General features: G+C 43.7%; 1 protein-coding gene across 1 annotated transcript in view; it reads right to left on the minus strand.

Moving 5' to 3' along the window:
- The window catches only part of LOC124718648 (TBC1 domain family member 5), a 174953-nt gene that overhangs the window by 80782 nt on the left and 76416 nt on the right, over positions 1–17755 (minus strand). The window contains exons 7-10 of the mRNA XM_047244277.1: positions 17203–17314; positions 11568–11701; positions 8226–8368; positions 362–468 (exon numbers count right to left, since the gene is read on the minus strand). Coding sequence (XP_047100233.1) covers positions 362–468; positions 8226–8368; positions 11568–11701; positions 17203–17314 — 496 coding nt within the window. The remainder of the gene's footprint in view (positions 1–361; positions 469–8225; positions 8369–11567; positions 11702–17202; positions 17315–17755) is intronic.

Consider the following 17755-nt stretch of genomic DNA (forward strand, 5'->3'; position numbering starts at 1 on the left):
TGTCCAGTCTGTGCAGCATAAAATAATAATGGTAATTAAAAAAAATAAGCTGCCCCCCCCCCCCACACACACACACACACAAACACACGCCCACCCACTGACCCACACAGTGCTTTATTTGTAAAAAAAAAAGAGGCTCTGATACCAATCAGGTTTTTTTAAAATTTAGATTTATTAAAACGTTATTTTAATGGTTTTTTTTTTTTTTACATTGCTTCAACCACAGTGGAAGTTCTATCATACCACATCTCAAAATCTGCAGTTCCGAGAGCCCAGAGAAATGCAAAATGTGTCTGGAGAGTAGGTTTAGAATTTTTGGAATTTTAGTCTAGAAATGGGAAATACGCAGTGAGCTACTTACATCTGGGTCCTTTAGGTGCAGTGCGTGGTCGATGATGTACGAGATGTCGACTGCTCCTGGGTACCTCATGAGGTAGGTGAGGCAGGCAGTGTAGTCACTGGACAGCACTGCGAAAGAAAACACGATCTTTGTTGTTGTTCCAATATTTTATGTGCAAGGGGGTCCACAGCCTACAAAAATTTCTTTAATGGTAGCCATAACATTATGAGAAGGAAAGTTGCCACTCACCAAATAGCCATTGCCAATTACCATTGGCCGAAAGCTTTAAGTACGAAAATCTTTTTGTTGTGCCTATCTGCTACTCAGCATCTCCGCAATATGGTGAATGGCAACTTCCCTTCTCGTAATATAGTTACATTCCATCCTGGATTTTCCTATGTTTGAATGGTATCCAATGTGTTAAAAATAAAATACCATTACAACTTCAAGATTATCAGTTTTGGTTGACTAGCAATCATCTTCTGATTTATGGATACAAACAGAAAATTGAAATTTTCTCACAGGTAAAAGGTGTTTTAACCTACCAGAAAATTTCAATCAGGGCACACACTGCTACAGGGTGAAAAATTGATTCTGGTAACAATTTCTCAGGTTGTGGCTAAGTCATGTCTCCACAACGTCCTTTCTTGCAGAAGTGCTAGTCTCATGTGCAGCAAAACTTCTGTGAAGTTTGAAATTATAGAATATAAAGAAGAATTGCCTCATGTTGGGTGATAAAATGTGGCACGAGAGAGGTAGCCATGGAAAAACCAGAGTTAAACACGAGCAGTTATTGCTTCTCAAGACAGTTTGGAGTCTTGCTCTTTGTAAGATGGTGGAAGCAGCAGACGGGCCATCGGTGCCCATACACACAATCCTCTTGACTCTTCCATGAACATGAACAAATGTTTAATTACTTCCTCCGGTTAGGTCGGTTGGTTGCTTTAATGATTAAAGGGACCAAACTACAAGGTCATCAGTCCCTCCTACTTGAAACAGGCAAGTCAACAAAACTAAACACCAAAGAAAGGCCTAGTGTGAAAACCCGAGGAAAGAAAACCCCAAGGTCTACCGAAGGTCAACAAAGCCTAGGAGCAGGAACAAGAAGAAAATGTGGGAGACGAAGAAAGGTGGGCAAGATGCCCCGTAAAGGGAGCAGCCGGAGGCCCACAAAGGCAGAAACTGCGATGAGTGACATATGCCCATCACTTACCAGAGGCACACCAACTGACAAATAGCCATTAAGAACTAGTGACGTGGACAGGGCAAGAGAAGCGCAGGAAAATAGGGTAAGAACACCGTGTCAAACAGAACACACGAGAAGGGAGAAGAAGAGCAAAATAACATATAGGGTGAGGACTGGGGCAGACCACCGAGCCCAGACAGCCACTACTTGCTTTGAGCAGAGGAGCCAACAGGGCAATCCTGCCAACCCCTCAATATGCCGACAAGTCTGAGGCACCCTTCTTTAGAGAGAGTGGGAAAAACCCTCATCACAAATTAACTGTAAGACCAGGGCAACCACTGAGGCATCGTGCACTAGCACTGGGGGTAGTGAGTCAAGAAGAGGTGGTGGTGGTTAGTGTTTAACGTCCCGTCGACAACGAGGTCATTAGAGACGGAGCTCATGCTTGGGTTAGGGAAGGAAATCGGCCGTGCCCTTTCAAAGGAACCATCCCGGCATTTGCCTGAAGCGATTTAGGGAAATCACGGAAAACCTAAATAGGATGGCGGGAGACGGGATTGAACCGTCATCCTTCCGAATGAGAGTCCAGTGAGTCAAGAAGAATAAGAGTCCACCGCAGGAAGGCTAGGCTGGGACAGTCCAGCAAAATGTGGACCACTGTCAAACAAGCACCACAAAGACAGTGGGTCACATCCTCACAATGGAGATTGTAACGAAGCAGGGTTGCCCACTGCTATCATGTTTTGGTTTTACACTTCTTCATTAACATAGTTAAGCAATGAACTTTAATTTTTTTTTTCTCATTTCCACTACTCAGATTGTGACTACAGATTCTGTGGCCTTCAGCATCATAGCACAGAATTCAGAAATAGTTTAAATAAAATTCCCCTAGTAAAATCTATTATTTCAGTACATTCTAATGTCTATTCTGAAAGTAATGAGCTAATTAGTTTTATTGGAAATGCATCCTATTAAAAGTTATGAACAATGACGTATATTGTGCAATACATATTAAGTAAAATTAGAGTGAGCTAATAGATCGAATTCAGCTATAAGACTGCATTAAAAAGAAAGCCTAAATTTTACTGATTCCAGCAAAGTGTTTAAATTAACCTAAAGTTTATTAGTTAAATAGACATTAAGACTTGAAATCTGTAGCCCGTATGACTTTCAGTGCCAATTGTGACCGAACTACTGAATAATTCCGAGACTCGTTTTGATACTTTTGCTACCTTTATTTTTCAACATAAAATGACTCCAGTCTCAACTTTGTAAGTGCATTAATTAAGAATTAAATACATTTGAATAAGTAAAAATTATTGTTCAAAAGGCTGCCACGGTTATAAGTCGGGAATTCCCATTGCGGATGCATAAGTTAGTTCTGTGTATTTAAATTGATACAGCTCACTCATGTTATTTAAATAATAAAACCCAATAGTTAACTTCAAAACCAATTAGAAAGAATCGTATTAACCCTGGGAAATTATAAACTATAATATATTAACAGAAATAGTCAAATATTCAAGCACTCGTCTATATAAGGTCCGAGCTGGTGCAGTTCTCAGTTAGTTCTCTGTCATATTCTCACGGAGCGAAAGTGCGCCTAGTCGGTGCCGGAATGTGATGTGATATAATACTTGAAACAGAAGCTTAATTTTTCCGGTCGGTACCAAAACAGTGTAATTGTATTCAGCTCTGAACATTGAACGTGTACTGTGAACATTGTTGAAGACTGGAAGTTTTTGACCTACCTAATGTGACAATTATTAAGTGTAAGAGGCCTGGTCACATGAATATTGTGTGTGTGAGTGATAACAAATAAATAGCACTGTTGTTGTCATAAGTCTTCAACAATGAATACGGTCTTGACTTTTGATTTTGGAAAACAATCTATGGTCCTGGTTTCTTAATTGCAGTGTGATTTACGTGAGACGGACGCAGCTACCGAGAAGACAATATTGAATAAGCAAAGCAAGGTAGGTCAGGAACACTGCGCACTATCTACTGGGTGAGGAAATGTTTCAATACATCCGGTTGACATGAACTTTAAGTGGCACTAATACAAGGAATCAGCCCGACACGTTACAAGATGACATGTCAATAGAGTACAGCCGATGCAGAGCCGGAAAAGAATGATGGAGTGCTTGCGACAGGTCCATACTGGGGACCTCCACATATTCTAGGTCTCCTTTACCACCCACAGTTTGCTCAGCAAAGTCAGAGTATGCCATTCCGTATTCCAAATCCTCAGAACTCGGCAGCATAACGAGCAATCAGAGGAATGGTGCTCGAACAACGATCTCGAGAGCCGCTCGAATGTAGTCAATTCGGTCAGTGTGTCAGCAGGTTCATTCCCCGGGATACTGACATGACCCAGGGTCTAGACAAACACCACTGAGTGTTAACATAGTTTGAGGGCAGAACGAGAACCATAGATAGTGGGGACTAAGGGATGGTGAGAATAACACTGGTCAAGAGCTTGTAAATTGCTCAAAGAGTTGCTACAGATAAGAAAGGACTCCCAGATGCAGGAACAAACATGCTCAACAGCACGAGAGATGGCTACAAAATCCACAGTGGAAACACTGCAGTTGTGTGGCCAGGAGCAAAGTTCATTACATCCTGCACAAAGGTACACAACGCCAGCGTAACTGGAAACTGTAGAACCATTAGTCTGGTACCGTGCACCACGGAATTTGAATCCGTGCCAGACGTCACGGACATCGAAGACCCATAGAGGTCTCTGCACCATCACGTCATAAGCCGTGGCGGCGGACGCCTTCTGGCCCGCATTTAGTGTGAGGGTGTCACAGTGGAACACGTGGTTCTAACAGCCAACAGCGGCGCCCACGATAGCATAATTAAGCACCTGACTCTCGCTCAGCCAGCCAGTCTAATCTTGCGTACGTCGGTCGACACCTCGCTTTGCGCTAGACAGCTTACTTCGTTGTTCTGTGTACGAGTGGAGATGTTTGTTTCCTTGTGACTCCGTTGTTCTATCTTGTCGTATTCATTCTGTCCTTATTCGGTCGTGTCCGTCCTCTCCCGTCACGTTGTCGTTTGCAGGCCTCTCCACGGGTCCCGCCACGCTTTCCGTCATTGCTACCCCACGACCGTCCCGGTCGCAGTTACAACAATTAGTATAGACTACTTCTAAACACCAAAATTCACCGAGAATGGTGAAGAATTGGCAGCAGAAGGCCTTAGGACAAACCGAGTCTTTTGGGCCTTGTGATAGGTCTGTGGGCAACAACCCAAAGAAGAGAGAGTAGAGGGGAAAGTTGGAGTTCAGAAAAAAGGTACCGGATACGGATGGCAATCGTAACCCCAGACGTCGGTCGCTACTGTACGAGGTGGATCATCACATCTGTAAAGAGGAGACAGTAGTTCGCGTGCTTCGGCTGTGGCTAGTTTGCGTAATTCCTTCGTCACATAATATATTGCACTGATTGGCAGGTGTGGTAACAGCCAACAGTGCAGAGAAGTGAGCTGCTTATTCGGCCGAGTGTCAACCCAGTGCACCAACTCGGCAGCGGTGATGCCGCACGAGGCCCGCTACGCCTGTGATGCCGAGTGTGGCCAGCCGGCAGCGTCTCGTCTTTTACAGGAGACCACGGCATGCCAGTGGTGTCGGCCGGAATCGAGCCGTAAAATGACAACTGGAGAGCAGGGGGGTGTGGCTGGTCAGCTGTGGAGTGTTGGGCATCTGCACTGAGCACACACGTGGCTATCATCGGTTCATACCCACTGGCAGTAGAGTTGTGACAACAGCTCTAATTGACAGACTGGCATCACGTACTGCCCGACAGCCCAAATGTCGACGAGCCGATTCAAATGTGATTAAATACTGAACAAAATTTTCACTCCGCTGTGGAGTGTGCGCCGATATGAAACTTCGTGGCAGAATAAAACGGTGTGCCGGACTGAGACTGACACTCCCGAGTTCGAGTCTCGGTCCGGCACACAGTTTTAATCGGCCAGGAAGTTTCGTGATTAAATACCACTTCTCCCTGCTTACTTCTGCTTTTTGCAATGGTTAGTCTGTATGCTTAATTGTCTGGAACGCATCAGTAACTGAAAAGTGTAGCACAACCAGCAGTAGACTGGCCGAGCTGCGTCGATTCGTGACACCAGGTGTGTCCTGTGATCCGGTTCCGGTCTTCGTGGTCTGCTGGCACAGAGGTCGATCGAGCAGTTCCGATGACCGGCACCTGCTGTCTGGCTGCATGTTCATTACAGTTGTGGGCTCTCACTTCTGCTCCGAGTTCTCCTATAGTTTTAACCTCTCACAGAAGATAGGAAATGAGGTAGTGGAGGATGTAAGACTGAGAGCGTGGGTTGTGAGTCGTGCTCGATAACTGAGTCAGTAGAGCACCTGCCTGCGAAAGGCAAAGCTCCCAGGTTTGAGTCACAGTCTGACACCCAGTTTTAATCTGCTAGAAAGTTTCAAATCAGTGCACACACTGATGCAGCACAAAAATTCATTCTGGAAACAGAAAACTATCTTTTGGCTAATGTTAACACTCAACAATTTTTTAAAAACATACATTTGTACAAAGTGTAAAAAAATAATTTTAAAAATGTTCTAAATGTTTTATAAATAATGTATGTTTCTTAAAGACTGTTAGGCAATTTTCTCTTTATTTCCTTAGACCTGAGGACAGTTGCTAGTTATCTAAAACCAGTAATCAGTAAATTTTAACTATATTTTATTGTGATGAAGATCATTAAAATTTTTGAAAAATAACAGATCTCTGTATCTCCTTCATTCAGTGATGGTAGTTCTTACAGATACCCAATTTGCTGGCTATCACTTTTAGGATAAACAACCTTTTTATTTTACATTGTTCACCACTACAAAGTTTCCCATAATGAGGAACACTCCACACACATTCAACAACCTGTCATGAACTGTAAGACAATGGTAAATTCTACTGCAGACACATCACAGACCGTTTATCGGCAAACAAAAGCACTGTCTACAGGGGGCAGAGGAACCTTTATCTGATCAACCATACAGGTTCCATGTTATTACCGGTCTCACTACCCAGACAGGAGATATTCAGATATTCAACACCACGATGGGAACATGCAAAAAGCTCAAAACTCCATTTGCACAATTGACAACACAAAATGGTGCGAATGTGATGCATTCTCAGAATGAATTTTCACTCTGCTGCAGAGTGAGCACAGATTTGAAACTTCCTGGCACATAAATACTCTGCGCCAGCCTGGGACTGTGCCTTTCACGAGCAAGTGGTCTACTGACTGATATACCTAGGCGCAACTTATGTCCCATCTTCACTGCTTTACTTCCAGCAGTATCTCATCTCCTGCCTTCCAAACTTCACGAAGGTTCTCCTGCATACCTCTCGGGCTAGAATTTCTGCAAGAAGGTATATTGCAGGTAAATGGCTTAGCCGCAGCCTAGAGATGTGACTGGACGTGTTATTCTTATTGCATGCTCACTGGCCAAATGTTTGATACAAAGCAAATTCATTTGAACTATTAGTTCCTTATCACAAAATACTCAAGTTAAGATCCTTATTCTGCAAAACAATAAAGTGCACGGCAGAAGGTATTTCCCATTTTATCAGATACAAGGATACCCTCCAGCTCAATTCGCGTATGGTAGGACAGAAGAACGACTGATTAAATGCCTCTCTGAATTCAGCGATTTAGACTAATCCTGCCTTCATGTTTCCTGTGAGAGCAATATGTAGGAGGTTATGGTATATTCCCACACTCATTACTTTTTACTGGTTCTTCATACTTTGTGAATAGGCTTTCATGAGATACTTGGCGTCTATGCTCAAGCGTTTGCCCATTATCTTCTTCAGCATTTCTGTGACACTGTTCAATGAACCAAACAAACATGCCATAGTTCATGCCACACTTCTTTGAATACTTTCAGTATCTCTGGTCAATCCTATCTGATACAGGCCGAAAGATTTGAGCAATATTAATTATAGGATGGGTCAGACAAGTGATTTGTAAGCCATTTCCTTTGCAGGCTGATTACATTATCACAGTATTCTATCAATGAACCAAAGTCTACCACCTACTTTCCTTGTAACTGTGCCTATGTAATTATTCCATTTCAAATCCCCAAAAGTTGTTACACCCAAAAATTTTTTTTTTCTTTTTTGGGATCAGTGACTCCAATTACTACTCAACGATGATATAGACACAAGTTACTACTTTTCAGTGTTTTGCAAAGTGCGTCTCTTTTAAACAGTACTTCATTGCAATTAAGTATATTATCTGCAAAAAGTCTGACATTAATATTAATATGGTCTGCACGGATCATTAATAAACTGCACGGACAGTGGATTCAAACACCTGCTGCACTTTGGCTAGCATACGTGCCCTTACCAGGAACAGAGATGCAGGGAAGACTTCCTCACCTTTAATGTGGTTATGCATTACCCATCAACCACTTGCAGATGAGAAGCTGCCTATGCTCATTCTTTTTTTCAGTTGGGTTTAGGTAAGATTGCTCAACAGCCAACTAACAACACATATGCAAGTTCCCTTTCTTCACTGAATTGTTTCACAACCCATCTTATGATGCTTTCTTTCAAACTGGGTGGCTTTTCACAAGGAAGAAATGTGTCGTCAATGTCCTCGTCTGTTAGAATTTTCACTTTGGAGCAGCATTTCTAAATTTTAAACAGAGAATACGAGTTCAGTACTCACACTGGTGCCTGATGGCGATGAGCATGGCGACGACGATGTAGTTGACTAGTTCGAAGTCCTGCCCTTCTGCAAAGATGGCGTCCCACAGCACGAGCAGGTCCTGCAGCGGAAACTCCCGACCGAACAGTAGCCTCAGCCACCGGCTGTTGACATACACACCGTATTATTAATGTAAGGAACTATAATTATTTCTCACAGTAACTCCATCCTCTTTGCTCATTCCATTCACCTGATATTGCAAATTAAAGTTTACACAATTTGAAGATTAGCTGCCAGTACAAAGGCTAAAAGACGTCTGAAATCAAAGGCATCGTACAATGCAAAGACGGAGAGTAGCTGTGATGTTTGAATTAAAAGATATATTGTACACGGAGATTAAGTAAACGAATGATTAACTTCTTTTATTTTTTTTATTTTTATCACACAGTCACATGAGCATTGCACAATGCCATAAACAGTTTCGACACACCAACAGTCTGCTTCACACTGCATGATAAAAAAGAAAAGCATCTAGAAGGGAAGGAGGAAAAAAATAAAATTTTACAGGCTGAGAAGATGTGATATCATTGCAGTTATCAAAATTACCCAGATCTTCCAAAACATAAGTTTTTCATATTAGGTGCATTGTGCTGCCACCTTCTGACAGGTACTTCATATCAGCAACCTCAGTAGTCATTAGACATTGTGAGAGAGCAGAATGGGGCACTCCACAGAACTTGTGGACTTCGAACTTAGCCAGGTCACTGGGTGTCACTTGTGTCATACATCTGTACACGAGATTTCCACACTCCTAAACATCCCTAGGTCGACTGTTTCTGGTGTGATAGTGAAGTGGAAATGTGTAGGGACACGTACAGCACAAAAGCGTACAAGCCGACCTCGTCCATTGACTGACAGAGAACGCCGACAGTTTAAGAGGGTCGTAATGTGCCATGGGCAGACATCCATCCAGACCATCACGCAGGAATTCCAAACTGCATCAGGATCCACTGCAAGTGCTATGAGAGTTAGGTGGGAGGTGAGAAAACTCTGATTTCACAGTCGAGCAGCTGCTCATAAGCCACACATCACGCCGGTAAATGCCACACGACGCCTCACTCGGTGTGAGGAGTGTAAACATTGGACGATTGAACCGTGGAAAAATCTTAAGTGGAGTGACGAATCACAGTACACAATGTGGTGATCGGACGACAGAGTGTAGGTATGGCGAACGCCTGGTGAACATCATCTGCCAACATGTGTAGTGACAACAGTAAAATTTGAGGCGGTGGTGTTATGGTGTGATTGCGTTTTTCATGAAGGGGGCTTGCACACCGTATTGTTTTGTGTGGCACTATCACAGCACAGGCCTACACTGATATTTTAAACACCTTCTTGCTTCCCACTGTTGAAGAGCAATTTGAGGATGGCGATCGCATCTTTCAATACGATTCAGCACTTCTTCATAGTGCACAGCCTGTGCCGGAGTGGTTGCACAACAATAACATCCCTGTAATGGACTGGCCTGCACAGAGTCCTGACCTGAATCCTGCAGAACACCTCTGGGATGTTTTGGAACGCCGACTTCCTGCCAGGCCTAACCGACCGACATCGATACCTCTCCTCAATGCAGCACTCCATGAAGAATGGGCTGCCATTCCCCAAGAAATCTTCCAGCACCTGATCGAACATATGCCTCCGAGGGTGGGAGCTGTCATCACGGCTAAGCATGGGCGAACACTATATTGAATTCCAGCATTGCCGATAGGGGGGTGCCACAAACTTTTAAGTCATTTTCACAGCCAGGTGTCCGGATACTTTTGATCACATAGTGTATCAGGAGAGATTTGCAAAAAATGAGCCCACTTATCACTACGACATTGTACCACCTCTGGCTCGGATGCACGCACAGATTCGTTTGGGAAGGAGGTCGTAGAGCAGCTGTATTCACTCCCGAGGCAAGCTGGCTCACAACTGTTGTAACTGAGCCCCGATATCTTGGACACTGGCACTGGGACAGAGTTTATGTCCAATTTGTCCCACACATTCTATCAGGAACAGACCTGGGGATCTTGCAGGCCACAAGTGTATCTCAACATCATGTAGGTAGTTCACAGACACAAATGCCACAAGTTGAGGAGCACTCTCCTGTTGAAAAATAAAACCAAAATTCTGTCACTTGTGAGGTAACGTATGAGGATGCAGGATGTCCGTGGCACACCACTATGCCAGTATAGTTCCCTCAATCACTGCCAGCCAGAATCTGAAATCGTAACTAATGGCTCTCCCCATCGTGAACACAGCAGAAAACAACTGTGTCTCTCCAAGAATAGCAGCCCTACCCGAGTCACTAACATACTTGCCGACAGACGTCATCTGGGGTAAGGCAGAACAGCGATTCGTCGTCTGACACTGTGTGACGCCATTCGTCAGCGATCTGTGCTGCCCGGCTGGTACCACTCCGAATGCTGCTCTCTACAAATGGGGGCAGTAATTTCCTGGTCCAGCTATTGCCAGTCTCTGACTAACAGTGCATGATGATGCAGATGTTATTTGTTCTCAGGTGGCAGGCAGAGATTTCGAGGGATTACAGTGTGGTCAGTGCACAAAACAGCGATCCTTTGTTGTGCGACAAGTGGAGCACACCTGAAGGCGTATCTGTAAAAAACTTCATGAGCTAAGCTACCATTTGCGACAAACTGTCTAGCTATATATGGCATAGTTCCTTACAAATAAATTTTTGTAATCATGGAAAGACTTCATGTTCGTACTGCATAATATTTAATTCATGCGAAAAAAATCACATATTGTATCAAAAAGGTAAGATTCAAAAAATATAAACGTTATTAATTTCAGGTAAGAAGATTAAATTGCTTATTGTGAGAAGACTGTTGCAAAGTCATAAATGCACGATAAAATCAGTTATTACTGAAATTACAACAAGGAGAAGAAAAAACAGTCCAAAATTGTGTAGTCACTATGACCGCACAACTCAGTTACAGTTTTGTCTCGGTATATCTTTGTCAGTCCAAGATTTATCTCTGTTTGAGTCAGTCTTTGTAACTGTGTCTGTCTTGCATCTGAAGAGAGTAAAAGGAAAAGTTTGAAGCAAATGGTGAAAAGCCATTAGAAACAGTAATTCTCTGAAATGTTAATCCTGTACCGAAGTTGAGCATTAATCAAAACTGTAATAATTTTGTATTATTTGTTTAACACTGCCAATGCCAAAGCTAGCACATGGAGTTAAGAAATGGGTTTTGAACGACAAAAATCAAATGCTGATCTTATTTTTGTATTAAATTTTGGATGATTTAATGAAGGTTTAGGAATGTTCTAACACCTGGAAAGAAGACAGTTACTCACATTCCGAAGAGGGGCAGAGGGATGTCGAGCTGCTGCAGGTGCTGGTGCAGCTGCGGGTCCTTGGGCGCCAGCAGCCGGTCGCGGATCCAGTTCAGCTGCGCCACCACCTCGTTCTCCGACCTCCCGCTGCCTCCCTGCACAGCCGGCACACGCCGCCTCCTAAGTACACTCGGGAAGACAGTTCACGAGCACTAATTTACACATTTTGCCATTAAAATTTAATTTACATAGATTTGAAAAATAAAATGTCAAAAACCAATATGTACTCTGATATGTTGTTCTGAGTACACAAAATGAGTTGCTGGAGTAATTACTTAAATCTGAAGATTATCCAGAGTGATCAAAACATGTAATAACTTAAAGAAAGTATGCAACTGAGACAGAACAATAAATGAAAATTATCTTAAATATCTACCAGTATGCTGTTGCTCAATTCTCTCAAGATGATTATGCCGATTACAGTGAGATAAATTGTGTGTTTCAGAATTTATGGAAACTGAACCACTAAGGGGATAAAATAGAGCATGAATGTTTTTTCAAAAATAAATGATTATAACCATTATTAAAGATACATCTAAGAAAATTGGTGTTTGACTTCTTGGTTAGGATTAAAAAAATACGTTGTAGTGTTTTTGGAAATTGAACGCCCTTAGGGAGAGGAATAGGGGACAAAAAGTATTATGGAATCATTTCATTATGAAAACATTTTAAAGCTAAAACTATGAAAATTTTCATTTGGCTACTCTGTTAGAAAAATACGTTTCACTGTTTTTGGAAACTGCATCTCCCAAGGGGTAAAATGAGGATGAAAAATTTTATGAAAATACTTCATTGTATTAAACATTTTTTGAACCTAAATCTACAAAAATTGGTATTTCATTCCTCAGATATAAAAAAATGTCAGTTAAAGGTTAAAAGTTTCTGTGGAAATATCACCACAGGAGCACAACAGAATCGCCTTTTGGTGAGAAGTACATTTGGAAAATATCATACTTCTATGTCCTTAATGAGCATGAAAAGTTTAGAAGTTGTTGCAATTTAGAAACATAAAAATTTGATAAAAAAAGGAAAAAAAACCACCTTCGGTGACCATATAGTGCACCCAAATAAAGCGACCAGTACTAAGCTAGTAAAATAAATGGAGACGGAAGTCTCTCCTCCTTGTCCCATCCAGTAAGTTACGCGACTCTGGATTTAGGCAATTATTTCATAGCTCTTCTCACTTCCTAAATCTCACCAGTCCTTTCCCTCCATCTGTCTTCCTTTCTCTTCACCTCAGCTGCAGGAGAAGCAGCTAATGACTCGCAAAGCTTGTGCATTTCCATATATTATAAAACAATGTCCCCAATGCATAAGAAAGCACAGTTAGTTACCTTTTACACACTTAGAATGGAGAATACAGTTATTTGATCTCATTCTGTAAAACAGATGCTCTATGCCAGCTACAAACACACACTTTCCCACTTGATAATTACAGCCTTCTACATACATCCACCCAATTGTTTGTAGTATTTCTCTGCAATTTCCAAGAGCTTGTCGCTAGATGGTAGCATCAGACAGATACGGGATATAGACGTCTCAACGCTCAAAACTGCATATTACTTTAGTATCCCATCAATGACAAAAGGGTTAAGAACACAGCTCACAAGGAGACCTGATTGGAAATGGTTATGTTCAGTTACTTGGAAACCATTTGAAGCCTTTCATGGACTTCATGTTCCCAGACAATGATGGATTTTTTTTATGGACAACAATGCATGACGTCAACGGGCCACAACTGTTCTGGACTGGTTTGAAGAACATACTGGACAATTCGGGCGAATGATTTGGCCACCCAGATTGTGTAATGTGAATCCCACTGAACATTTATGGGACACAACTGAGAGGTCAGTTCTTCCACAAAATCCTGCACTGGCAACACTTTTGCAATTATGGACGGCTATACAGGAAGCATGGCTGCATATTTCTGCAGGGGACTTCCGACAACTTACTGAGTCTGTGCCAATAGACTTACTGCACTACACCAGGCAACAGGAGATCAAACACAATATTAGGAGGTATCCCATGACTTTTGTCACCTCAGTGTACAGCCAGTTCTTGTTTTTATTTAGAGAAAGAAAAAGGTAATCGAAAAAATTGTCATGAGTTCTGAAAACATGTCTCTAGTTAAAACACACACACACACACACACACACACACACACACACACACACACACACACACACCAATGACAGAATACTTCTGCAATGTTGCAAGCTCTACAGTGACAAGAATCAAATAAATTTAAATTCAAATGTTGAAAAGTGTAAAAAAAGGCAGCATCAATGCAAATGTACAACACTACTGTAGTTTGTACGTGAAAGTACATCTTGCCACGTAAGGGTATCACAAGCTCTGCCAATGAATGGGCAAGATTAAAACTGACTACACTGATTGCCACTTTGCCTAGCATATTTCTGAAGTAAAAAATTCATTCCCTATCACAGTTTAAACCCTACTGCAAGTTTTATGTAAGAAAAGGGAGGTACTGTGGGACTGAGACACAATAAGTTAAATGACTTAGCACAACACCTTTCTGGAGCAACCCTTTTTCTCAACAGGGCATCATCACAACGGAATGAGGAAGAACGTTACCATTAAACATCCCATTGACAACTAGGTCATTATGGATGGAGCACAAAGTCTGATTTGGTAAGGCAGGGGAATGAAATTGGTCAAGCCCTTTCAAAGGAATCATTGAAGCATTTGCCTTAAGTTATTTTTGGAAATCATGGAAAACTTAAATCAGGAAGACCAGATGTCGATTTGAACCGTCATCTTCCCGAATGCGAATACAGAGTACTAACCACTGTGCCACTTTGCTCGGTCCTGTGTGTCATTATGTAGATATTACAGTCGCCAGCTAGCAACATGGGAGTCACTGGTCAGACACCACCAACTATGATTTCATTTAAAATTTTGAGACAGAATTGCTGACTGCCTCAATTTGTCCTCACAATCAACAGCTTCCTCTCGTCCTAGGGTCTGAGTGACCTGCCCTTCATTTATAACCTTTCCCAACCAATCCCTCTTTCCTTCTCCAACGAACTAATAGTTTCCCAACCTAAGACAGTTTTGTGCACATTAATAAAGCTTTTGCCTGCTGAAGGAGGGAGGAGGAGATGTGTTTAATGTCCCGTCGACAACGAGGTCATTAGAGACGGAGCAAAAGCTCGGATTAGGGAAGGATGGGGAAGGGTAATCGGCTGTCCCCTTTCAAAGGAACCATCCCGCCATTTGCCTGAAACGATTTAGGGAAATCACGGGAAACCTAAATTAGGATGGCCAGAGATGGATTTGAACCATCGTCCGCCCGAATGCGAGTCCAGTGTGCTAACAACCGCGCCACCCTGCTCGGTTTTGCCTGCTGAAGTTAAAACCATCCTTTCATGGAGTGTGAAAACACATGGGGACATGGAGCTGCTGACGCCACAGTACGGAATTTCACATTTCACAACATTGCGGAGTGTGAAATGAAGAATCTGTCGTGTCATATTTTTGCCTCGTGGAGAGGAACGTGGCCAGTGAGGTGCATCAATCTTTCCACTTCACAGGCAGAACTTAGTATCTCCCATGTTGAACTGAGTTAAACTCTGTACTTGGTGGGTTTTCTTTTTATCATAGAGTATGTGGTACGAATGTAAGCTGTCTCGAAACATTAGCATATCTCCAAAATGCGCCATTTTAGCAAGTTTTTTGTAACGAAATGATACGAAACTCCTTATTGGTAGATAAAGGCTTCCTGTATTAGATGTTTTTACTATTATAACTTGTGTGTTGTGAAAGTATACCATTTCAATGCTATAACACAAGGATGACCTATTAAAAACACATCATTTTGATGCAGCTGTAATAGATAAATATCAAATAATGACATATGTAGATACAGTCTTTACACAGACTATATATCAAATATGGAGGCATGGCTGCCATGTCGAAGCCGTAGCTTAGTTGACAGCATCATGAACTGTGAAGAGAAAGGTGTCCACCTCCCAAAATTTCTTTCTTTCTTTTCGACTTTTATGTTCTAAAAGATTCTGGGCAGTCATCATCAACTTAATAAAAGTACTACCTGCAGTAGTCTATATTATTTATAAGAGGGGGGTGGCGGGAGAGGGGGGCGGGAGGGGGGTGGCGGGAGAGGTGGGAGAGGGGGGCGAGAGGGGGTTGGCGGGAGAGGTGGGAGAGAGGGGCGAGAGGGGGGTGGCGGGAGAGGTGGGAGAGAGGGGCGAGAGGGGGGTGGTGAGAGGGGGGTGGCGGGAGAGGTGGGAGAGGGGGGCGAGGGGGGGTGGCGGGAGAGGTGGGAGAGGGGGGCGAGAGGGGGGGGGTGGTGAGACCGTGAGGGGGAGACGGGGGGCGGGGGAGACGGGGGCGGGGGGAGACGGGGGCGGGGGGAGACGGGGGCGGGGGGAGACGGGGGCGGGGGGAGACGGGGGCGGGGGGAGACGGGGGCGGGGGGAGACGGGGGCGGGGGGAGACGGGGGCGGGGGGAGACGGGGGCGGGGGGAGACGGGGGCGGGGGGAGACGGGGGCGGGGGGAGACGGGGGCGGGGGGAGACGGGGGCGGGGGGAGATGGGGGGGGAGAGGGTGGAGAGGGGGAGAGCGGGGAGAGGGGGGAAGAAGGGGGGAGAGGGGGGAGAGGGGGGAGAGGGGGGAGAGGGGGGAGAGGGGGGAGAGGGGGGAGAGGGGGGAGAGGGGGGAGAGGGGGGAGAGGGGGGAGAGGGGGGAGAGGGGGGAGAGGGGGGAGAGGGGGGAGAGGGGGGAGAGGGGGGAGAGGGGGGAGAGGGGGGAGAGGGGGGGGAGGGGGTGAGGGGGGAGGGGGTGAGGGGGAGGGGGTGAGGGGGAGGGGGGGAGAGGGGGGAGAGGGATGAGGTTTGCTTACATACGGTGTGTGGTGGTAGAAAAGGCGAACACTTCTGATACCACCCAAGCCTCACATCATCTTGCTTCAGACAACAATAAATATAAACTGCCTCACCACTGAAGTATGGCCACATCACAATCAAGAGGAGAGCATTTATTGCAGTGTTGCTGTTCACTGTTATTCAAAGCAAGTCATCCCTTTGGAAAATTAAATATTGTCAGCTGTTGGTGGATAGTACAGGGGAGATGTATAGGATGGTTCATAACTTGGCCAGCTTCCAACATGATGTGCGCCATAGTTCTTGTGAGCAATCCTGCTCTCTTAACTGGTGCTGGATTTCCGATTCTACATAAAAACAATTAGGTTAGGTTTTAGGTTTACACAGACTTACATCATTGAATATGGAGAACTTACTTTCCTCGCTATATCTACTTTACTCACTTTTACAAAATACCACTATCCATTTTCAAGTGCACCAGTACAAATCAACAAGACAGCCTCACGATATCATTCAGCCATATATTTGTAATGTCCGTGCTGTAAGTTAATGGTGCTAAAACAAATGCTGTAGCACACTTCCATGCACAACGGCACATGAAAGTACCATCTGTGCAGCTATACAAAACAAAAAATGGGTGTTTACGAGGAAAGAAAGTTCTGCACAGTCCAGATTTTGCTGTCACAGACACAGCACCCCACATTCAACAAGATGGAGTAAATCGAAGTCTTACATCAGGAGACGGAGTCTGCAGGTTTGCTGGAAAGTAGCCAGTCGCCGTCGGGGTCAAGTCATTTATCCGGTAACAGGAAGCGATTCCACCGATTATTCTACTGAAGATGGCACTGTGGGCAAACAAAAGACATGAACAAACAATGAAAGAATGTTTAACATATATTTACTGAGAGTAGCTATGAATCAGACATTCTCAACCCTATGTGCTTCAGACTGTACCCAAATATGCTCTGTCAGCAATAATACTATTCTCGTCAAGGGAACAATATGACTGTCACTTACAGCAAAATCCATTCACAGCTTGGATTGCCGTGAGCTGAGAGTAGGGAAGAGACCAATGACCCAGAAGCTCATTCTCTGTCTCTGTCACTCACACAGTGCAAAATTCCGCTTTGTTACAACATTACCTTATAGATTGTGTAAGGGTTGTGGGAAGTAATGTTAAAAGTATAGAAGCTGAAGTTGCTTGTGAGCAGATACAACAGTCAGCATGTAATGAAAATAATTTGAACAGGGAAAGTGATTACTGGTCTCTGTTGACCCTTTGCTGC

The sequence above is a fragment of the Schistocerca piceifrons genome, chromosome 10 (genome assembly GCF_021461385.2).
Source record: "Schistocerca piceifrons isolate TAMUIC-IGC-003096 chromosome 10, iqSchPice1.1, whole genome shotgun sequence".
In the NCBI taxonomy this organism is placed as follows: Eukaryota; Metazoa; Arthropoda; class Insecta; order Orthoptera; family Acrididae; genus Schistocerca; species Schistocerca piceifrons.